The following is a 23,813-nucleotide window of genomic DNA, read 5'->3' as shown; positions in this document are numbered from 1 at the left end:
TCTGAGTTATAATGGGCTTTTTGTGGCGTGTAACTGGGTTTTTTTGTGGGGTGTAATGGGATTTCTGTGGGGTGTAACTGCCTTTTTGTGACAATGTGCTTTGTGCCTGCGTGCTGGTGTTCAGATTGGGGACACTTTTGAGTTAATGTTAAGTCTTTAACGTGTCGTTTACTCCTAAGATGGGCATGTCTATAGCTCAGTCAATAACCTGATGATGCTGTCTTAAAGATGCTGAAAAGTTCCAGTGGGATCCTTTTATGCATTTGATGGAATTGTAGAATCGTTTAGGTCAGAAAAGACCTTTAAGATCATCAAGACCTTAACCCAGCATTTGTATAGCTTACCTCACAATGACATGGTCTAGAGCTTATTTACTTTTTAAGAAGTTTCCTCTGAGAAAGGAAAATGTGCCAGTCAGATACCTTAGTTGTTGTCCTCTTGGTTGGTTGGTTGGTGCCCATAGAGCTAAAGGAGATCATAGAATCACAAAATGGCCTGAGTTGGAAGAGACCTTACAGATCATTTCGTTTCAGCTCCCCTGCTGTGGGCAGGGACATTTTCTACTAGACCAGGTAGCTCAGAGCCTCATCCAGCCAGGTCCTAAACATTTTCAGGGATGAGGCATCCACAGCTTCTCTGGGCAGTCCGTTCCATCTATCTATACGAATGTCCAGCACTTGTGTTTCCCTCTGGCAAAGGCAGTAAGGACCCACCATGCAGAGCTGGCTGCACCAAGAATAAGTCTTGGACAGCGAGGTGTGACATTGGTGGTGTGCCGAGAAGAGGGATTAACTAAGAGAAGCTGAAAAGAAACAAAACTTTTTCCATTCTTCATGGTGAATCAGACAGACAGCACCTTCAGAGAAGAGAAACCACACCAGCAGGACTCATTTCCCTGTCCTTTGGGGCTTGCTTCTAATCTGGCCTTCCCAGCGATTTGGTGCTGTGGTGTAAGGGAAAGCTGAGCTCTCTGGGGGCAGTCCATGTGCTGTTGATGGGGTTTCGCCTACCTCCACAGCCAGGCTTCATCAGCCTGTGGTGCCCTCGTGGTACCTGCTGGAGGATGCTGTAAAGGATGCTGCTGTTTCCCATTCTCCTCCAAAAAAGGCTATAAAAGCCACTTCCAATATTACCTTTTCTTGGATTTTCTGTTGATGAAATCTTTTGGCTTTTCTGCTGACCCAGTCTGTTGCATTTTTTGGTGAAATCTGCGGATTTTCTTTGGTAAAGAAAAATCAAGGAGACTTTTATTGTCCTTCAGTGCTGCAGAGGAGTTTCCTCCCTTCTGAAGCCTGAAGCCTTCCTGTTTGAAACTTCTCTGGCCAAACTACAGCCCAGATCTAGGGAGGAGTGATCTTTTCAACAGTTGGCCTTTTTATTTGCATCTGCACAAATGTGCAGGAGATTGATCCTGGGCTGTCAGCAGTGCTGACCCTTTGGCATCTTCCAATCTTCTCTCATTGCTGTCATGTTTCAAACCTTTGTGTTTGATGCTGCAGGCAACTTTTGTCCCTGCCTGGTTCATTCTCCCCTCTTCCCTAAGGCCTGAGCCGTGCTTGCAGCGCAGGGTCATTTGTTCCAGGAGGTGTCTGGACTGCGTTTGCTGTGTTGCTATTGTGGATTTACTTATCATGCAGCTTGTGGCCTTTAAGAGGAAGAAGGTGTCGCGTGCCTGGGGAAGGCTGTGGAGCATGAGGTGGTCCAGGGTCACTCTGGGAAGAGGTCCATCACCTCTGACTGGCTGCCAGGGACACTCGTGTCAACACTGATGAGGCTTCTTACCAGCTCCTGCCATGCCTTTGGAGCAGAGTTGTTTATGATAACTAAGCTTTACTCCTGAAGCTTCACCTTGTGCGTTTCTCCTTTAACAAAAGAAAAGAGGAATATATTCAGGCCTTCAACTGTTGAGCTTGCTCTGGGACTTGGGACTTTGGACATGGCTGAAAGAAGCCATCTGGAGATGCAGGAGTTGGTGTTGTGTGCAAGGGCTGACATGGTAGGAGGATGCATCTGGACTCCATTTTGGGAGCTGCTGTTGGGGCTTCTGCCTGCTGGAGGGTCTTCAGGTTCTCCAGGCAGTGAGAAGGCAGAAGGAAGGTCTGTGCTGTTGGCACTGCAAGCATGTAGTTGCCTTGGTTAGTTATTGTATAACCAGATCTGCCCGTGAAAAACTCAGCTGCTATTCTCACTGCTGTTTTTCCAAGCTTTTGTTGTTGGGTGCTGGAGGAGGATCCTTGCAGGAAGCCATGGTGGAGAGTCGAAGGATCTGCTGACTCGGGGAGAGTGGCTTGTGCATGCTGGGCAGGATGGGTGAAGTGACAGAATGATGGAATTCTTTTGGTTAGGAAGTGTGCAATGGCCACGCTTTTCTGGAACACCTACAGGGATGGGGAGTCCACCACCTCCCTGGGCAGCCTGTGCCAATCCCTGACCACTCTGGCAGCAAAGACATTTTTCCTAATCTCCAACCTAACCCTCCCCTGGCACAATTTCAGACCATTTCCTCTTGTTGATGTTCAGGGCCTGGGCACAGGGATGGAGTAATGAGTGGAGAGAAACATGAAGGAGTTGAGAGCTTATTTCCAGGTGTGAATAAAGGAGAGGTCAGTGCATGGTGGCTGTGATTGCTGCTGGACAAATTTTGTTGCTGTATCCGATGGAATAATTTGCTAAATACTGCTGTGGGTAACCCCCCAAAAAAGAGATCCTGGTGAATGGTACAGCTGAGAACGGGACCACAGCCCTCGTTTTCACAGATTCCTAGAATGGTTTGGGTTGGAAAGGACCTTAGTTCCAACCAAACCCACCATGGGCAGGGACACCTTCCACTGGACCAGGTGGCTCAAGGTCTTGTCTAACCTGGCCTTGAACCCCCCCAGGGATGTGGCACAAATATTTTTTTGTGGTACAAAATGGTGTTTTCATTCCTGCTGTGCACTGCTCCTCCATCCCGAGGTACAGTGGCTGGAGCCAGTCTACATGGCAGAGTTGCAGCCGTCTGGTGACTGGCAGAGTGCTGTCTGCAGGGAGTTCAGCTCGGCAGTTGAGGCTCTGTCAAGATTTCTTAATCCGTGGAAAATCAGATAAGGGCTGGAGGCAAGATAAGAAAGGAATTGCAAAGCTGTGGTTTGGGTATTAAACTGGTGTCACCACTCCAGGGCTATTTATTTGACTTTTAAAATAAAACCCTTAATGGCTTCCAAAATCTACACCAATCTCTGGCTCTTCTTCCAGTGGCTCTGTAGCAGAGCCATGTGCTTGGCTTGCCTGGAGTCAGCATGGACTTTGGTGCCATTGTTTCAAAACTGGGTCTGATTTTTCCTTGTGTCACATCTTCCCACATGCAGGCTCGGTTTCCCCTCTGTCATTGTAGCTGTGACCTTCAAACCGTGGTGGTGACCCTCCTGCAGTCCATGCACACAAGCAGCCTTGTGTTCCTTACTAGGGTCACTTTTGTGTTGTGCATGGACATGATTTGAATCAAAAGCCTGATATGAAAGAGAAGACTAAAGGTACTAACAGCTGTCACAGACTTTGTGTGTGTGCTCCTGCGGAGTGTTTGCTGCTCTTCAGATAACTAGACGTGTTCCAAGTCTTGAGTGAATTTTAGCCAGGACTTTTTAGCAGCCTGTAAAATGAAGCTTCAGTGGAAACTGCCTTGGCACAGGCTGCCCAGGGAGGTGGTGGAGTCCCCACCACTGGAGGAGTTCAGGAAACCTGTGGACATGGCACTTGGGAACAGGGTGTAATGGCCTGTTGGACTTGACAATCTTAAAAGTCTCTTCCAACCAAAACACTTTCATGATCCTATGATCCTCTGTTCTCTGGGATTCTCAATAAATTCACCTTTGTGAGAACCTTAGGCAAATCCAGCAACACCAAGTGTCTCTTCAGAATGTATTTGAAGCGTGATGCAAAATGGCCTTACAGTACTTGAAGTGGGCTAGAAGAGAGCTGGGAAGCGACTTTTGACAAGGGCTTGTAGTGACAGGAGGACAGGCAATGGATTGAAGATGGAAGAGGGCAGATTGAGACTGGAAATGAGGAAGAAATTCTTCACAGTGAGGGAGGGGAGACACTGGAGCAGGTTGCCCAGGGAGGCTGTGGAAGTCCTCTCCCTGGAGGTGTTCAGGTCCAGGCTGCATGAGGCCTTGAGCAACCTGGGCTGGTGGGAGGTGTCCCTGCCCATGGCAGGGGTTGGAACTGGATGATCTTTCAGGTCCCTTCCAACCCAGACCCCTTTGCTGGGGTGTGGAGGCAGAGCAGCACAGGAAGCAATAAACATGGCTTAAAAGTTGAGGTTTAGCTGATGAATTGGAATGCACTGGTGACAGTTATTGATCAAAGGTAACGTTTATAACCAGGGATGGCCTTGCCAAGGTTAGGTCTTGCTCAAGAAAGTGCCTTTGATAAGCTGAGCTATTGATTGCAGACCCAGCAGTCCAGGCTCTGTAGAGCTTGGTGCCTGCTGTGTCAAGCAGTGCTGTGGTGCTGTGGGGGGAGGAAGATGTAGCTGAGCCTTTGTCCTGGGAGCTGAGCATCCTAAGAAACCGTTTGGGGGCTGGCTCATCACTTCTGCTGATCGCTGCCTGGATTGTGAGGTGCAAGGGAAGGTTTTGACTCTGAGGTGGTTAATTAACACCTAAATAATTTCATAGATTCTGAATGTGGAATTTAATTGCATTGCTGCAAGGCACATTGATGGCTTAGAGGTCAACTGTTTGAAATTTTGGCTTCCCCATGTGGTATTTTGTCTGTAGGATTGAGCTGTGAATGTCTCTGAAGTGCCAGGTGTCCATGGTGGGTTCTGTCCCTCTGCCCTACAGCTGGATTTGGGTTTTGCAGAGCATGCCCAAAACCACAGGTCTCACCTCTCTGCTTGTATTGTCTTAATCTTGTGATGTAGAGCCACAGGGTTGTGGCTGAAAGGTGAGAACCATGAATTTTGGTGCCTGGTTCCCATCAACTGGGCAGCCTGACCAAGGCTCTACAGCTGTCGTCCTCCCTGCGCTGAAGGTAGATGAGCTGCTGTCCCCAGGCACTCACGGACCTTATCACTCCCCATCTGCTCTTCCCTGGGCCCATTGCTCTCTGGCAGCGCTGCTGGGCTGCACTATCTTCTTTAAGGCGGAGAAGCAGCTTCAGGCAAGATCATCCCCAGGCATGGTCCCTGTGTAAATGAATGACCTTTAGAATCTCCTTGGCCTCTGGAAGGACTTGTTTTGTGCTTGGTGAAGGCCTTGGGTACTCAAGGCCGCTGAGGAGCTTTTATTGTCTCTTGTCCCTGGCCAGATTCCTCCCTGGTAAATATGAAAGAGGTCCCAGAATTGTTGTTCTGCGTAGTGGGAAGCAGTGCTTTGCTGTCCTGATGGTTTTCTTCAGCCTTGAAGCTCAGAAGGCTCATGAGGGAAGGGTTACTTTTGAATCTGGTTGGATTCATCCTCCTTTCTTCCAGAATGTGATTTTAAGATGTCTTATGGCAGCAGATCTCATTCTCTGCTGTTCTCCTGTGCCCTTTGGCTTTGCAGTAGAGCAGCAGCACTGGGGGTGTTGTGCTTGCAGCCCTAAAAATGAGTAATAACTGAGCCTTCCCTGGGCTTTTGGAGATGTGGTGGGGTCCTTGTTCTGCCTCTGTGGAACAAGGCAGATTAGTTAGCTCTCCTATGCCTCAGTTTCCCTGTATAAAACCTGTGCTGCTTTGGGGAGTGGGGAAGTGAGAGACTGTACAGGAGCAGCCTGCAGACATGGGGCGGGGGGGGGGAGTCTGGTTCATGTTTGGGATTTATGGACAATATCCTGGGGCAGGAAGGTACCAACACAGCTGGCACAAGTGCTGAGGAGAAAACATGATGATGGCTTTCTGGGGGGAGAGGGGGCTGTGTTAAAGTCAAGCTTGAGCCTTCTCTCCTGCCAGCATCCATGTTGGGAAGTGTTACTGGACATAGGACAAGAGGGATTTAAGCTGGAGGAGGGCAGGTTTAGGCTGGGGGTTAGTGACAGTGAGGGTGGAGAGACACTGGAACAGGCTGCCCAGGGAGGCTGTGGCTGTCCCCTCCCTGGAGGTGTTCAAGGCCAGGCTGGATGAGGCTTTGAGCAACCAGGGCTGGTGGGAGGTGTCCCTGCCCATGGCAGGGGGTTGGAACTGGATGATCTGTAAGGTCCTTTCCAAGCAAACCCATTCTGTGATCCCATGATTTCCTGGCTGACAGTATCGTTATTTCTCCTTGGTTGGTCCTGGGGGCGTTTGTGCTCACCCTGAAGGTAAAATGGGCCCCAGGTGCTTGAGGAGCCTGATCAGGCTTTGCTCCCGGCTGGGCTGGTGCAGCTCGCTGCAGCTCTGCACAGCTTAGCAGGGGATTAGCAGCGGCGTGGATGTGAGCAGCGCCCAGCTGGCCGCAGCGGCGCCGGTGCTGCAGATGTTTGATCGTGGCACCTGCAGCTGCCCGGCAGTGAGGGAAGCTCTGATCCCTGCTCTGGCTGCTGCTTGATCCCACCTCAGCCTGGCTGGGACAGCTTCTTGGCAGCGGGTGGTAGCTCTGGGCTGTATTAGGGTTCAGCAGCCATCATCTGAGCTTTAGGAGGGGGAAGCACTGGCAGCCGGTGGGGGAAGGCTCTCTGCTGTCCCAGCCTATGCTAATCTGTCCCCTCAGGAGGGTTCGTGGAGGATTACAGGGGCTGATGAGACAGGGATGTGTGGGGATGCAGCACTTGCCCTGCCCCTGCAGTGGGAGAGAGCAGGAAAGCACAGAGTCACTGATTGGACAAGACCTTCAGGATCATCAACCGTCCTTCAGCTCTGCCAGGGGCACTACTGCGCCATATCTGTGAGCACCATGTCTAGGTGGCTTTTAAGCACCTGCAGGGATGGGGATTCAACCACAGGATCCCAGAATGACAGATTGGAAGAAACCCCAAGGATCATCAGGTCCAACCTTTCTAGCCCACAGTTAGTTAAAATGAGGTGGCCCAGCACTGCCTCAAGCTTGCGCCAGGCTTTGAGAACCCCTTCTGGTATAGAATTGTTTCCTAATGTGCAAAGTAACCGCCCCCGCCCCCCCCCCCCCCCCCCCCCCCCCCCCCGCCTTGGTGTCCTTTCCTCTTGTGCTATCACACTTGCAAGAAGATTGCAAGAAGAGACCAACACCCCCTCTCTACAGTCTCCTTTCAGCTCCAGGCTCTGGATGAAAACCAGGCCTGTGCCGTGGGGTGTTGCGAGCAGAAAAGGCTGATCTGGTGGTGTGTCAGCAGGGATCTGCTGCTCTGGGACAGCTCTCTGGGTGACAGTGGTGGGTGCTTTGCAGATGGCTGTGCCGGCAGGCGAGTGATGTCATGGTGAGGTCAGGGCTTGGCCAAGATCTTGGAGCCCCATGACTCTCATCAATGCTCAGGTTTTCCTGGCCCCCTGAGTGAGAGGTTCAGACCTCACTGGTGGGTTGTCGTCTGCTGCTTCTTTGGGGATGGGAAAGGGGAAAGTCCCTTGGTGAGATTTTGACAGGGCTGGGAATGGGTCTTGGCTGTTCCCTGGAGTGCTTCCCAGCCTTACCCACAAGGTGTGGTGATACACTCAGTTACATCTGCCACTCAAGGTGGACACCATGGACCTCTGATCGTGCCACAGATCTTCAGGGTATTTCTGGGCATCTGAGATCTTCACTGCTATGCGACTGGGTAGAATTTGATTTAATTAAAACAAATTCTTTTTCAAGCCCCTGAGCAGGGTGGAGGTGTGCTTGCCTGTGGTGGAAATGACACGGAAGGCACGTGCCATGATTGGAGGGAGTCAGGCTGAAGCTCAGCCTCAGCTCTGTTCTCCCAGTGGTGCATTTGCAGGTTGCCTTGGAAATCTGAGCAGCAATCCATCCTGCGAGGTGTGGACTGTCAGGGCTTCTGTGTGCAGACACTTGGGTGTCTTGGAGCTCTGTGGTCTTTGAATCCTGCTTGTGAGGACAGCCAAGGGCTGGTGGAGAACTACGGGTGGCTGTGGTACAGCAGCTTCAGTCTGAATGAGAGCACTAGGGGAAGGCACTGGGGCTCTTTGGGGAAGGGAAGTGTCTCTGTGGCTGTGTGGGGCCCTGCTGTGCATGCTGGAGCTGAAGAGCAGACAGGCACCTGTGGTGGTTGTTTTAGCCCAGTCATACCTCAGAATGAGCAGGAGATATTGCTGTAATGAGCTGTCATGTAGCAGCAGTGTGTGTCCTCCTCCCCCACACCAGGCTGTAGCAATGTGATCTGAGCAAGCAGCAGAAAACCAGAAGCGCTTTCAGCCCTGACATAAGAAGCCATTGTTTGGATGCCTTAAGGTAGCAGGAACGTTCAGGGCAGCATAAACAGAGTGACTGGGCCTGTGTGTGACACTGGAGATGTAAACCGAAGCGAGCCAAGAGCAAAGGCATCTCAGATGTTTAAGCACTGAGAAAGTGCAGGGAGCAGGGAGGGCTTGGAAGAAAGCAGCGTGAGTTTGGAGCAGTCTGGGAGGACAGTCACCAGTACTGGGACTGCTCAGCCAGCCCCTTCTTTAGCTGGGAGTCTGACTGCAGTGCCTGGGATGAAACCAGTGGCTCCATGGGCAGAAGATGCTGCTTGGCCCCTATGGAGCTTGTAGGATGCATTTGCTGGGTGAGGGGCTGGTGCCATGGTGATGTCCAGTGTCCAGAGCATGGATAGCATCCATGAGGCATCTCAAACAGCTGATGCCAGGGATATGCCAAGAGATAACTTTGCATGGTCCCTGGTGGGTGTCATAAATTATTGCAGGTCCATGGGTAAGGAGCCTAGCAAGAGGGAGAGCTGCCTTGCTGTGCCATGTTTTCATAGAACATACTATGGAGATAATCACAGAATGCTAGGTTGGAAGGGATGCCAAGGATCTTCTGGTCCAACCAAGAAAAGACGACTCTGGGAAGAACTTAGAGCATCCTTCTGGTACCTGACGGGGGCTGCAAGAAAGCTGGGGAGGGACTTTTGACAAGGGCTGTGAGTGACAGGACAAGGGACAATAGCTTTGAGCTGGGAGAGGGGAGACTGAGACTGGAGATAAGGGAGAAATTCTTTAGTGTGAGGGTGGGGAGACACTGGCACAGGTTGCCCAGGGAGGCTGTTGATGTTCCCTCCCTGGAGGTATCCAAGGCCAGGCTTGAGCAACCTGAGCTGGTGAAGGTGTCACTGCCCATAGCAGGGGGTTGGAATTGGATGATCTTTAAGGTCCCTTCCAACCCAACCCATTCCATGAGTCTATGAACCTTAAGCCCCACTCTGGTGCCTTATTCACTAGATCTTCCTTCTCTTAATGCTGTTGCACTGCTATTAAGTTTTAATTAAAAGAAGCTTCAAAGTTGCCAATCAGTCAAATGAAAGGATTTGTAACCCCGCAGTTTCCTTTCCCAGTTGGAGTGCTGTTCATTAGGGCTTTTCCTCTTCATTTCCTTTGGCTAGCAAAAGTAATTGAGGTGACTTGGGTTTCTTTCCAGTTAGTTTCTCAGTGCAGCTCTGTGTTGAAGCAGAAGCTAAAGCAGTAGGATGAAAGTACCTGTGATGAATGGCACGGCAGATTAAAACTTACCTAATGGTTTCTTCTGGCTTTAATCTCTCTGAACTAAATGTGGCTGAAGTTAATAGGATGGTTTGCCAAATAAAGCCCTACGTGACTCCTTCCTTTTTTTTTCCCCCTTCTTCTCCTCCTCTCCTTAGAAGTCTTCTGAATTGTTTATATCAGTTAGTTTTCTAAAACCATTTTACCAAGCCTGAATCTAAATGTGTGGCATGGTGCCCTTCCCAAGTGTGGCAGGCACAAAGAGCATTAACCTCTTCTTGGGAGCAGAATCAATCTGTTCCTAAGTTGTGGAAAACATCCCATAAATGTGAGTCATTTTCACACACATCAGCGTGGATCAGTCCAGGCTGGGAGATGAGCTGCTGGAGAGCAGCTCTGGGGAAAAGGACCTGGGAGTCCTGGTGGACAACGGGATGCCGGTGAGCCAGCAATGTGCCCGTGTGGCCAGGAAAACCAACAGCATCCTGTGGCCAGCATGTTAAGGGAGGTTCTCCTCCCCTCTACTCTGCCTTAGTGAGGCCACATCTGGATACCATGTCCAGTTCTGGGCTCCCCAGTCCAAGGACAGGGACTTGCTGCAGAGGGGACAGCAAAGGGCTGCAAAGATGCCGAGGGGGCTGGAACAGCTCTGTGATGAGGAAGGGTTGAGAGAATTGGAGCTGTTGTTTAGTCTGGAGAAGAGCAGCCTGAGAGGGACCTGATCAATGATGATCCATACTTCCAGGGTGGGTGTCAGGAGGATGGCACCAGGCTTTGTTCAGTGGTGCCCAGTGCCAGGACAAGGGGCAGTGGGCACAAACTGGAACAAGAAATTCCACCTGGACATGAGGAAGAAGTTCTTTAACGTAAAGGTGCTGGAGCCCTGGAGCAGGCTGCCCAGAGAGGTAGTGGAGTCTCCATCCTTGGAGGTATTTAAGATGTGGATGTGGTGCTGAGGGATGTGGTTTAGTGGTGGGATTGTGAGCCGTAGGCAAGAGGTTGGATTTAATGATCTCAGAGGTCTCTTCCAACCTTGACAGTTCTACAACTTCCAAGCACCCAGTGATGACAGTGTGGTAGAGAGATGCTCAGGTCCTGTTCCAAATCTACACATCCACCTGCTGGAGGTGCACTGGCCCTGGTCTGCATGGATGTTGTGTCCTATGGTCAGTCTCCAGTAGGACATCTAGACAACCACCTTTACTTCTTTTCTTTATTTTCTCTTTATTTTTTCCTGTCCTCATGCCTGTTTTCTGCTTCAGGTGGAATGAACATTAGCAGAGACTTAATGGCTGCTCTGGAAAAATCTTGCAAGCTGCTTGATTTTGAGAGTTGCTTTACACAAGTCTCCTGCAAACTTGCCTGCAGTTGATGTCTCTTTGAAGAGCCTGTGATGGCTCTTTATCTGGAGATGGTTGAAGCGTGCCCAGCTCTGCCTGGATGTCAGTGGTGTTCCACACTTCATTTTCAAAGAGAATTCAACACAAGTGCAGCCTGAGAGATGAAAGGATCCATGCTGAGTCTCGTTTGAGGCCCTGAGACACTAGCCACGAAAAGAAAGATCTTGAGAGAGATTTGATTTCTCAAGTCAGCTGTGGCCTTTCTCTGAGAGAGGAAGAGCTTTCTTTTGGTGCAGCTAAGATATAAACTAAGGAGAAGACTGAGGGGGAAACTCATCAGTAAAGATATTGAACAGGCTGGGACCCAGCACTGATCCCTGGGGGACACCGCTGGTGCCTGGCTGCCAGCTGGCTGTGGCACCATTCACCACCACTCTCTGGGCTCAGCCTCCAGCCAGTTCCTAACCCAGCTCAGAGAGCTGCTGTCCAAGCCAGGGGCTGACAGCTTGGCCAAGAGTTTGCTGTGGGGGACGGTGTCAAAGGCCTTGCTGAAGTCCAGGCAGACTCCATCCACAGCCTGCACCACATCCAGCAGGAAGTCCCCTGGGCATAGAAGGAGATCAGGTTGGTCAGGCAGGACCTGCCCTTTCTGAATCCATGCTGGCTGGGCCTGAGCCCTTGGCCATCCTGTAAGTGCTGTGTGACTGCACTCAGGATGACCTGTTCCATGATCTTGCCTGGCACTGAGGTCAGACTGACAGGCCTGGAATTCCCTGGCTCATCCAACCGGCCCTTCTTGTGGACGGGCACCATGTTGGCAGCTTCCAGTCATCTGGGACCTCTCCAGTGAGCCAGGACTGCTGAAAAATGATGGAGAGCAGCTTGGCCAACTCATCTGCCAGCTCTCAGCACCCTAGGATGGATCCCATCTGGTCCCATGGACTCGTGGGGATCCAAGTGGCTCAGCAGGTCTCTTACTGCTTGTGCCTGCATTACAGGTTTGTGGCAGCTCAGTGACTTGCCAGCCCTCCTGAGGAGCCCTGAGGAACGTGGCTGTCCCATGCTGTGCTGATTCTAGCACGGCTTCAGGGTTCAGAACCTGCAGGTTTCCTGCGCCTGCTGGCATCTGCTCTGCAGGATGGCACATGCTGGGGGCCAGCTGGATGGGAGCTCTGGTGTGCTTTGTCCTTGGTCAGTGTGGCTCTCCAGACTGCTCTCCATTGCTGGTACAGATGGTGGGGCTGGTTTCAGCATCTGCCTTCTCCAGAATTTCTCCTTATGCCTGCCTCCAGAAGGGGCTGGACCAATCTGGGGGGTGATACTGCACATGACAGCAAGAAAAGTTGGTGTACTTCCAGCGTGGTGGTGTTTGGGGTGGTCCTGGGTGCTGTGGCTGGTGCCTTGGCTTCCCCACCCCATTCTTGTTCTGAGTGAGCTCCTGGACACTGAGCTTGAGCTGAAACCAAACTGTTCAGCAGCAACCTTCATGTGCAGTCACCATCCTGTGTCCTCTGCTCCCAGCCAGGCAACTCCTGCACTGGGTTTTGCTCCTCCTTTTCTAACCTGCTGTTAATTACAGTCTTCAGTAGGCAGGGAGAAGCTGGGAGGAGTGGGAAAGCTGCCTCCGGCCGGAGCAGAGCTTCACTGCAGCCACTGAAGTGCCAGGCTGGTGCTGGCGCCGTGGGGCATGGTGCTGGGGTGAGCTGGTGGCCGCTGGCAGCCAGAGCCCATTGCTCCACGGGAAGCAGACATCACATGGGGCCTGCCTGCCCTGCGAGCTGTCACTGCTGGGACACATCAGAGATGAGATGCTGCTTCTCATTAGCATCAGCGGGGAGAGGGCACCCTCCAGAGCCTTTGGTGCGGTGGCTGCTGCATCGTTAACCAGTAGCAGCTCCTGGGGTTTCGTTGGCTCTTTATCTGCTAGCCTGGTGAAAGAGCTGGGTGCTTGACTTAATTGTTGGTAATGGCTAATGAGGAATTGTCAGCTGTGTGATTGCCATGTCCTTCACAAAAAAAAACAATGTGGAAATGGTACTCTGGGACATGGTTTAATGGCCATGGTGGTGTTGGGTTTATGGTTGGACCCAATGATCTTAGAGGGCTTCTCCAACAATTCTATCAGTCCATGATCCAGGCCTGCAGCCCAGTGCCATGACACTGTTGATTTGTATTTTGCCAGCACCTTCTCATCTCAACCTGTATTGCCTGGGGTGATGCACCAGCACAGAATGTGTCCTCCAGCTGAATAACTCAAAGGCTGAAGAGCTCAGACTCTCATGAGTATTGATATTTCTTTTTTCTTAATTAGCATTTACCACAACTCTTCCCCAATGCCTGCTTTCAAGAGAGGCTCTCAGGGAAGCCTGCTGTGTTCTCTGAGCCCTGGAGTGTGTTTTGAAGCAAATGGCAGGATAAGCTGTTCCATAAGGAGAGAGGCTGATGGCTGTTATCTTCTTTTCCTTTCTTCTCCCTAGAAATTGGCAGCTGAATGCCAGAGTGCTGGCTACCCAGGGACCCTCATCCCTTACAAGTGTGACCTCTCCAATGAAGAGGAGATCCTGTCCATGTTCTCTGCCATCAAGACCCTTCACCAAGGAGTTGATGTCTGCATCAACAACGCTGGGCTGGCTCGCCCAGAGCCCCTGCTTTCGGGGAAGACAGAGGGCTGGAGGACAATGATAGATGTGAGTGGTGCCTCTAGGAGAGCAGGAACTGCACTAGAGGTTTATTCCTTGTGGCCACCAGCACCATTGTTCCCATCTTACTCCACGGGTGCAGAGCTGAGGACTTGCTTCCCATGTAGCTCTGACATGGCCCAGGTTTGCTGACTGGGAAGTGGAATGACTGCTGAGCCATGTACCCTCAGGTGGGAATTGAGAGCACCCTTAGCAAGTTTGCAGATGGCCTTCCTGCTTGAGGGCAGGAAGGCTCTGCAGCAGAGCTGGCCAGGCTGGATCAATGGGACAAGGTCAGTTGTATGAGGTTTAAGAAAGGTGAGTGCTGGGTCCTGCACTTGAGTCACAACAACCCCATGCAATGCTCCAGCCTTGGGGCAGAGTGGCTGGAAAGTTGGCTGGTGGAAAAGGACCTGGGGGTGTTGGTTGACAGTAGCTGAAGATGAGCCAGCAGTGTGCTTCAGGTGGCCAAGAAGACCAACAGCATCCTGGCCTGGATCAGCAGCAGTGTGGCCAGCAGGAGCTGGGCAGAGACTGTGCCCCTGTACTGAGCACTGGTGAGGCTGCACCTGGAATCCTGGGTTCAGTTTTGGGCCCTTCACTCCAAGAAGGACATTGAGGGGCTGGAGCAGGTCCAGAGAAGGGCAACCAAGCTGGGGAAGGGTCTGGAGAACAGGGCTGGTGAGGAGCAGCTGAGGGAGCTGGGGGTGTTTAGTGTGGAGGAGAGGAGGCTGAGGAGAGACCTCATTGCTCTCTACAGCTCCCTGTAAGGAGGCTGGAACCAGGTGGGGGTTGGTCTCTTCTCCCTAGTCTCAGGTGATAGAAGGAGAGGAAATGGCCTGGAATGTGCCAGGGAGGCTTAGGTGGGACACTAGGAAAAAATTCATTCCTGCAAGAGTGGTCAGGGATTGGCAGAGGCTGCCCAGGGAGGTGGTGGAGGTGTCCCAGAAAGGTGTGGCCATGGCACTCGGGGCCATGGTTTAGTGGCCATGGTGGTGTTGGGTTGGTGGCTGGACTGGATGATCTTAGAGGCCTTTTTCAACCAAAATGATTCTCTGACTCACCTTGGAACATGAAAACACTCATGTTTTCAGGAGCATTTTGCTTTCTGAAGGGACATGAGCCTTGCTGTTTTTTCTCCAATAAAACAGGAAATGGAGTGGCAGGCAGTGGCTTTTCTAGCTAATCCTGTTAGTTCTAGCAGAGGGTTGTAAAATCAGCAGATTTTCTTTGGCTTAAAAAGCTGTGATGCTTTTTGTCTTTAAAGCTTAATTTTCTGCCCATAATCTGGTTAGAGCTGGAGGTGAACAAGCCAATTTCACATCCCAAACTGGGAGTTTATGCAAATGGTCCATGCCACTTCCTACTGGTGCTTCTCCCTGGGTTGTGCTGTCCCAAGGTGCTGCTGTGCCTCTTTCTGAGACTTCATCATCTTTTGTCATTGTGTGGTGGCCCTTTTCTACCCACAGCAGTGGCAGCCACAGCTGTAGGACCTGAGGCCAGTTTCCATGTCCTTACAGCAGCACTTCTGTCCTGGCCTTCTATTATGGTTTGAGGTTGGAGAGAGTCTGAGGGAGAGCTACCAGGATGATTGAGGGACTGGAGCACTGCCCTATGAAAAAAGGCTGAGAGCCCTGGGGCTGTTTAGTCTGGAGAGAATACTGAAAGTGGGTTTAATAAGTGTTTATAAATATCTGAGGGCTGGGGGTCAAGAGGCAGGGGACAGGCTCTGCACAGTTCCACGCTGTGACAGGACAAGGGGCAATGCGATATAAACTCCAGCACAGGAGGTTCCACCTCATCATGAGGAGGAACTTCTGCACTGTGAGGGTCACAGAGCACTGGAGCAGGCTATCCAGAGAGGTTGTGGAGGCTCCTTCTCTGGAGGCTTTCAAGGTTCCTCTGGATGCATTCCTGTGTGACCTGTGCTCTGGCAGGGGCTTGGACTCGATGCTCTCTGGAGGTCCCTTCCAACCCCTAACATCCTGTGATCTGTGGTCCTTAAGGTCCCTTCCAACCCAACCCATTCTGTGAAAAGTGTTGCTCTCCTAGGAGGGGGAGCTGAACTCAAAGCTTTGGGTGAGGCTTGTGGCAGCTCCAGCAGCTGTGGGAATTTGTCCTAGTGAAGGCAATGACACATCTGTTTGAAAAGCTGCTCGGGGCCGCTGTGTCTGACTGCAGAGTCAGCCAGGATCTATTGTCCAGCAGTAGTCTCAGGGCCTGTGTAAAGTAAAACAGAGAAGTACATTGAGGCCTCAGACTCCTGCTGCCAGGGCAAGAGCTGCTGTATCCTGGCTAATTAAGTTCTTGTTAGGATTTGGGCGTTCTGCTGGCTGCTGTGACTGCAGCCAAAGCAAGCTCAGCTCGGCTTTGTCTGCCCACCCAGGCTTTTGTGGGGCACCCAGCCTGGGTCACTGCACAGTCTCATCCCCCAGTCCACGGTTGCCATGGAGTCTTTAAAGAAAAAGAAGTGTAGCTGAGGCTGAGCTGGTGTAAAGCTGGGCACTTCCCAGCACTGTCTCACTGCAAACCTCTGGGTCACCTGGTCCTTGTCCTTGGTGGCTATGATCCTCTTATGTGAGGATGGCTCCATGAATGCTTTGTGTTCCTCATGCTCCTTTGTCTTTGTTCTTCTGAACTTTTGTTCTTTGTAGGGTGGGCAGGCTGAGGGGGGAGCATGTGGCTTTTGCCAGCTAAAGACTCTGCCCCTCTGTTCTCCAGGGAAGCTGGCTGCTCAAGTGAAAGTGCTCTATTCATCTCACCTTCCACCATTTCTAGGGAGAAAGATTTCGGAGTGGGGATTGTCCTCTAGGAGACACTTTAGTGTTTCTATTTACAATTGCTCAAAGTTTGGTAGCCTGTGGAATCCCCCTCCTTGTGGGTGCTGCTGTATGCACTTTTTGGAGGTGCTTTGGGTTGTTGGATGGGGTGGAAGGAGAAGCAGGATGGTGGCTCCACAACTGGGAAACCAGTCTGAGGGCACATTTCATTCCTAGAACTGATCAGCACGCCTGTGTCTGCTCTCCTTGCTTAGCAAAAAAGCTATTGTAACCCTGGGAACAGACTGAGACACCTGAGCTTTCCTCCTATACTGGCAGAGTTATTTCTTCTCACTGGGAAAGCTGCTGGGTTTGCTCTTGCCGTGTGTGTGACTGTGTAGCACTCACACCTTTAATGCAAAGGTAAAGCCATGGGATGTTCCAGAGCTAAATGTTTCTCCCACCTCAGCCTAGACAGCCTGGGAAACCTGGACTTTGCATTTTAGCCTTCTGTGAGAAATAACTTGGGGGTTTGCCTTCTGCTGTGCCCTTGTTTGTGCTTGGAAATGCAGTTGTCTAAGTGTCCACTGGCTGTGCAGGCGCCGGTCTGGGGAGCGATCTGCAGTGACAGCTCTCCCAGCAGTGCCAAGCCAGCCCCAGGGAAACAGTTGCCAGGCCCAATTCTCCTACATGCTCTGAAGCTCTTGGAGGGTCAGGACATGGGAAGGTTGCCAGCACCTTTCACGGGCCACTGGGTTTCGCAGATCTGAGGAGGAGCAGGGAGGCTTCTTCCAAAGGTCCTTTGAAGAACAGTGTTGGAGAGCAGCGGGGTTTGAGATGCTGTTGGAAGGTTTCAGTGCACTTCTGGGCTGCGAGACAGGAAAACTTTAATACAGCTAGTGAGCTATTGATTTAGGAGGCATTAGGGCTTCGACTTACAGGTGTTTGGTGGTTTGTTTGGGTTTGTTGTTTGTTTGTTTTCTTTTTGATAAATGGATTTTGTTTGTTTGTTTCCATGCATTTTTCATGAGCTTCGAGACTCTGTCTCCTTCCAGCCTCTCCTCTCTGTGCACCTATTCCATACAGTTTCTTGCTATACATTCAGCAGTTGGAATCCTGTTATCATTGACTTATTTCTCCTCTTTTTAAATGTTCCAGTTCCTTATTGTCTGGTATTTATTCCCTAAGCAGGAAGCTGCTTGTCTCCAGGGCTGCAGGAGGCTTCTCTTGGGAATTGTCTCAGCTGCTTGCCAGCAAATTTGGTGTCTGCAGGTGGGAGGGTGTTCGCAGGCAGGTTCTGAGCCCTTCACAGAATCATCATTAAGTTTGGAAAAGATCCCTAAGATGATCAAATGAAACCTCTCCACATTAGACCACATCCCAAAGTGTCACATCTACTCATTTTTTGAACACTCTTAGGCATCTTCTTGGTTCACAGCTTACTGCTTTTCTCTCTCCTTGTTTGTAAGGTGGTGCCTGACATGAGGCTGGAGCAAAGTCCTCCAGCCACCCCTGATCTATGCAGGAGGAGCTGGGGCTGGGTGCTTTGTACACACTGACTCCAGGCTCTGGGATTTGAACATCTCCTTCACGTTTTACCTACTGACCTCTACAGCCAGGAATTCCAGCTGAAGTTTCCATTTGCACTGTTCAGGGCACAAACAGCTGCTGGAGTGAGTCCAGACAAGGTCACAAAGATGATCTGAGGGCTGGAGCACCTCTGTGATGGGGACAGGCTGGGAGAGCTGGGGCTGTTCAGCCAGGAGAAAACCAGGCTCCAGGGACACCTTAGAGCAGCTTTCCAGTACCTGAAGGACACCTACAAGCAAGCTGGGGAGGGACTTTTTACAAGGGCTTGTAGTGATAGGATGAGGAGCAATGGCTTTGAGCTGGAAGAGAGAAGATTGAGACTGGAGATGAGGGAGAAATTCTTTAGAATGAGGGTGGGGAGACACTGGAACAGGTTGCCCAGGGAGGTCATGGATGCCCCTTGGTGGAGCTGTTCAAGGCCAGGCTGGATGAGGCCTTGAGCAACCTGGGCTGGTGGGAGGTGTGCCTGCCCATGTTGGAACTAGATGATCTTTAAGTTTCCTTCCAACCCAAACCTCTTTGTGATTCTGTGAATCTATGAACTGCAGCACACGTCTGCTCACTCCTCGAGACACTGAATGGCTTTGATTCTTCTTGGCACTGTAATTCACTGACCAGCAAGGCTCAGCTCTTCGTGCTTTTATAAACCAACTGCAGAGGTGTTTGCTGTAACCTGCATTTTCAAATGTTCTCAGGAGCTGGAATGCTCATTTTGATGCCTTAGAAAATGCTGATTCTGGGAAGTGAAAAGCTCAGCACTTCCAGGAACAGATCTTTCATGCTCTCCCAAGCTGGCAATTTGAACTCATTAATTACTAGAAAATGTACTTTCATTGTTTCTGTTGCATTAGCACGGCCAGTGGCAGGCCTGCTGCCTCGTGCTGCACACTGTGCAGAGGCAGGGCACAGATGTGTGCTGGCCCTGACCTTTGTTTTGTTCTTAAAATGGGAACAAAGCTGAGAAAGATCTTGTGGGGCTGTTTGCCACAATAACCTTTAGATTGTTCCTCAGAGCAATACAGCCCTAAGCCTTGCTCGGTTTCCAGGCATGTTTTTGTGTTCCCAAATTGCCTGTTCCATGTTGTGAAATGGGATTTCACCCCCCAAAATCCTGTGGGTGCTATGAGGAAGAGACAGCAAGGCCATCCCAGCTCAGCCACCTTCCAGCCAGTCCAGTGCCCTATCAAAGGGGCTCTGGGCTTTCCCATGCGGCTGTTGATCAGCGTCCTGTTGTGTCAGTAGCTGTCAAAATGTGGCTCTGCCGGTGCAGGAAGCCTTGCTCAGCCTGAGTTACAGCCGTGGAGCGGAATCTCAGGCTTTAGGCTGATGTTACCCTCTAGTGGCCTGTGGAGATGGAGTGGAACTGGGGAGCAACTGCAGCAAAGAAGGTGCCCGGTGGGGGCAGGAATGTCACTCACAGTATCACAGTATAACTAAGGTTGGAAGAGACCTCGAGGATCATCGAGCCCAACCTATCAACACAGACCTCATTACTAGACCATGGCACCAAGTGCCACGTCCAATCCCCTCTTGAACACCTCCAGGGACGGTGACTCCACCACCTCCCTGGGCAGCCCATACCAATGACGAACGACTTGCTCGGTGAAGAACTTTCTCCTCGCCTCGAGTCCAAACCTCCCCTGGTGCTCGTCACAAAGGGTTTTGTGCTGACAGTTGCCCAGGTGTCTGTCTGAACGTGCTGGCTCCTCAGTACCACACTGGAGCAGGTTACTCCTGCTTTTCTTGTCTGCTTGACTGTGAAATCCCAGAGCCTTCAGAAGCCCTGCCTGCTTGGGCTTCACTCCAGTGCCGAGGTGCCACTCCTGCTGACATGTCTGCTAACTTTCTTCCTTGCACACCCTGGTGCCAGGGAGTTTATCTCTGCAGTTCCAGGCGTGATGACTGAGATGCCAACAGTGCCTGTGTGCTCAACCAAAGTGCACTTGGATGAGGATGATGACAACTTGTGCTTGCTGGCTGCTCCAAGATCAGATAGCCATGCTGTTTATCTAAGGCCAAGACAAAAATTCACAAGCATGGCCTGTAGGAATTGATAGGAAATCAGGACTGAGGCAGAGGCAGCGAGCAGAAGATCCTCCAAGTGACCCTGCTCGTCTTTTTGTGCAGCTCAGTAATTACAATTCCCGAGTCCATCCCCAGCTGTCTCTTCCTTTCTGGGCTCTTCTCTTGCATGTCCCTTTGTGCTGGCAAGTCCTGGCCTTTAATCTTGGAATGGGCTTAAAGTGGCCGAGAAGGGGGTGTCCTTTCTTTGTCAGTTTCACAGGGTGAGAGCCAGGCCTCTCCTCTGCTTGTTGTCCATGCAGTGTTCCTGCTGCTCCTCCCATTTATAACTGGCACCTGACCTGTGATTCATCAGAAGTTTAGCTCCTCCTGGATATTTAGCTCACAGTGGTAGTTTTAGGCCTGTCTGCTAGCAAAGTGACATCCATCAAGTAGAACCTGATGGTGTGTCCTGCTTTGAAATGGCCACATCCTTTTAGAGGGCTTCATCGACCCCTTCCTACCTTCCAGCAGTGTTTCCAAATCCAAGCCACTATCAACTTGAGCACCCAACAGTGCTGCTGAGATAGTTGCTCATCAGTCCTTCACACACTGCTGGGAATTTCCATGTCTCTGTCTTCCTGGAGTCTCTGTCTTCCTGGAAACATGGACTCTGTGTTTCATGGTCAGCAAATGCGCACAGTGTCTGCATGTTGATGGTGACGTGACTGAGTGTAACCCAGCCACAGTGAGCAGTGATGGTCCAAAGAGCAAGAGCCTGGAATGCTCTGTATCCAGTGCTAAAGGACTGGAGAAATTGCCATGTCCTTACTTCCTTGGTTTATCCAGTTAGGGCAGAAGAAAATATCAGCAGACAGTGGCAGGTTGGTGGCTTTCATACCTGCAGGGTTACTGGCCCGCTCTGGCTTGCCCATGGCATGATGTGATCTTTGGCTTCTTTGTTTTTAATTTAGTCTGGAGAAGAGGAGGCTGAGGGGACACCTTCTGATTCTCTACAACTCCATGAAAAGAGGTTGGAGTGAGGTGGGGATTAATCTTTTCTCCCAAGGAACAAACAGTAGAATGAGAGGAAATGGCCTCAACTTGCACCAAGGGAAGTTTAGTTTGGAGATGAGAAAAAATTTCTTTGTTGCCAGAGTAGTCAGGGATTGGCACAGGCTGCCCAGGGAGGTGGTGGAGTCCCCATCCCTGGAGGTGCTCAAGAAAGGTGCGGGCATGGCACTTTGGGCCATGGTTTAATGGCCATGGTGGTGTGGGGTTGATGGTTGGACTCAATCTCAGAGGCTTTTCTTACCAAAATGATTCTGTGATCTTTGCATGGGAAGCTCTTTGCTGGCCTTGTGGTTTGCAGTGCCTCTGAGAGCCTGGCTCTCAGACAGTCAGTATCTGGGGACTTCCTCATTAACTAGCTGACCTAATTACCTGCTGTTAGTGTCCTATCAGCTTCCCAAACAGCAGTGTGCTCAGTGCTGTGCACAGTCAACAACTTTGTCTCCTGGACAGAGTGCTGGCTGTGGGGAAGTGGATTTGTTCTCCCTTGCTCTGCACTCTACCCCCACAGCTGCCCCTAAACCAGTAAAGTCCATTTATTTCTAGCAGAGGTCAAGGCTGTCTCACAGCCTTGGGTGTCTGTGCCTGCCCAAGCCCCTTGTGGTCACAGCCCTGGTCAGGGGTAATGTGGGGTCTGCAGATGTGTGATGGTGTATGGGCATTCCCTCTATTGGGGTCTGCAGGAATTGCTATGAGTCCAGGACTGGTGTTGAGTAATGGCTTGAATTGCAGGGACGTGGTTCTATGGAACAGCTGCTTGATCAGAGTGTGTAGGCCAGACTCCATCTTGTTGTTTACTGCTCACAGCTTAGCTGGTGTGCTGATGCAGCAAGGCCACCACAGCCCTGTGACTGTGCTTGCAGTTTCTCATAAGATAGCACCATGTGAAATAGTTACTTATAAGATAGTAGTATGTGATACAAAGTATATGTGAAACAAAGACCTACTGAGAAAGGAGGTTGTGAAGGTGCACGCAGGTCTAACCGCAGGTAGGCTGGATATTATGATGTAACCCTGGACTAATAGCCAATAGAATAATGACACTTGTGCATATTTGTGCTTTTGAACAATGAAGTTGAAGCCTGATTACCAATCATATTGATTGTCTGTTCAGTGCTTCCCACCGCAACAGACTGGAACTTGCATCTACAGCTTTGGGTGTGCTAGGTCAAAGGGTGCCAGGCAGGGCTGTTGGTTTAGTTTCTTCTTTTGTTCTCTTCCCTCAGGTCAACGTGATGGCTGTGAGCATCTGCACCCGAGAAGCCTACCAGTCCATGAAAGAGAGAAACATTGATGATGGGCATATAATTAACATTAACAGGTATGTGGATGGAGAGTGTGGGATCAGGCTTCCTCTGTCCTGCCTTGCAGAAATGATTTGAGCAGTGGAACTTTAATCTTGGAATGGGCTGAAAGTGGCCGAGAAGGGGGTGTCCCAGAAGGAGTTCACCAAGAACTGCAGTGGTGATTTTCAGACCACTTTGTATAACCTTTCCTGGTCTAAATACAAGAGGGACCAAACCAGGGATAAACAAATAATGCCAACCACTTGTGATGGTCACAAGGTCGAGGACTGAAACTTCCTGACCAGCTCCAGGAAGCAGCTGTGTGGAGAGGAGGTCCTGGTGGTGTGCATTTCCTGCACGAGAGGGGAAGTCCTCCCCGTCTCTCTTTCTGTGGTCATACTGGTGGTTTGAACATCCTCTTGGTTCCTTCCTGAGACTCCCCACCTCTCAGCACTTTCCTTTCTGCTCTCTCCTCAGCATGAATGGCCACAGCGTTGTGCCACAGTCGGTGGTGCACTTTTACAGTGCCACCAAGTACGCGGTGACAGCCCTCACGGAGGGGCTGAGGCAAGAACTCAGAGAAGCAAAGACTCACATACGAGCTACAGTGAGTGCTGTGGGCTCCTCTGCTTTGATGGGTGGTAGCAGCTGGTGGGCCTTGAGGGCAGAGCTTTTTACTTTGGAAAACAGACCAGAAAACGCAAAAGCAGTGCTTGGCCACCTCTCTGTGAGGCAGAGACAGCCTGGGGTGCAGGAGGCATGGCAGCAATGAGCTGTGCCAAGGAATAATCTCTGTGCCTGGAGAAAGTGGGAAGCTGCTTGTCAAGGCATGAGAGACACTTGTGGATCTGTTGGAGCAGGTCCAGAGAATGGCCACAAAGATGATCAGAGAGCTGGAGCACCTCTCCTGCAAGGACAGGCTGAGGGAGCTGTGTCTCTTCAGCCTGGAGAAGAGAAGGCTCCAAGGAGACCTTATAGTGGCCTTCCAATACCTGAAGGGAGGCTACAGGAAGGCTGGAGAGGGATGTTTAATAAGGGCTTGTGGTGATAGGATGAGGGGCAATGGATTTGGATTAGGCATCAGAAAGATGTTCTTCACTATTAAGGTGGTGAGGCACTGGAACAGTTTGCTCAGGGAGGTTGTGGCTGCCTCCTGCCTGGAGGTCTTCAAGGCCAAGTTGGATGAGGCCTTGAGCAACCTGGGCTGGTGGGAGGTGTCCCTACCCGTGGCAGGGATGAGCTTTAAGATCTCTTCCAACTCAAACCATTCTGTGACTCCATGACAGCAGAGGGAGGCAGCTGGCTGGACTGTTTGCTCTCATTCAGGTCTTGCACCTCAGGAACAATGTGTCCAGATGTTGCACTGCAAGCTTTTCCATCAGTTCCTCTGCTCCTCTGTCCCTCTGGGGTGTGAAAAGAGAGTTGTCCACCAGCAGCTCCCCAGAGGTACCACAGCAGTCATCAAGGCAAAGTCTGCTCACTTGAACTATTCCCCTGGAAAAAGGGTGGGGAAGGAGAGCAATAGGAAGGGAGTTAGGATTCTTTTTTTTGTTTTACTT

The 23,813-nt window shown here is 51.0% G+C and overlaps 1 protein-coding gene across 3 annotated transcripts in view; it reads left to right on the top strand.

Annotated features, from left to right (window-relative positions):
- The window catches only part of DHRS11 (dehydrogenase/reductase 11), a 30,985-nt gene that overhangs the window by 717 nt on the left and 6,455 nt on the right, over positions 1-23,813 (top strand). For 2 of the 3 annotated variants that reach the window (XM_068154984.1, XM_068154986.1), the window contains exons 2-4: positions 13,347-13,556; positions 22,195-22,289; positions 22,732-22,861. In XM_068154984.1, coding sequence (XP_068011085.1) covers positions 13,347-13,556; positions 22,195-22,289; positions 22,732-22,861 — 435 coding nt within the window. The remainder of the gene's footprint in view (positions 1-13,346; positions 13,557-22,194; positions 22,290-22,731; positions 22,862-23,813) is intronic. The other variant, XM_068154985.1, reaches the window with a different exon arrangement.

Source organism: Melanerpes formicivorus, unplaced genomic scaffold (genome assembly GCF_026170545.1).
Source record: "Melanerpes formicivorus ecotype bairdi unplaced genomic scaffold, bMelFor1.0.p_v2 SCAF_29, whole genome shotgun sequence".
Lineage (NCBI taxonomy): Eukaryota > Metazoa > Chordata > Aves > Piciformes > Picidae > Melanerpes > Melanerpes formicivorus.
The sequence above is the reverse complement of the archived record's forward strand: the minus strand, read 5'-3'. Positions and strand labels throughout refer to the sequence as shown.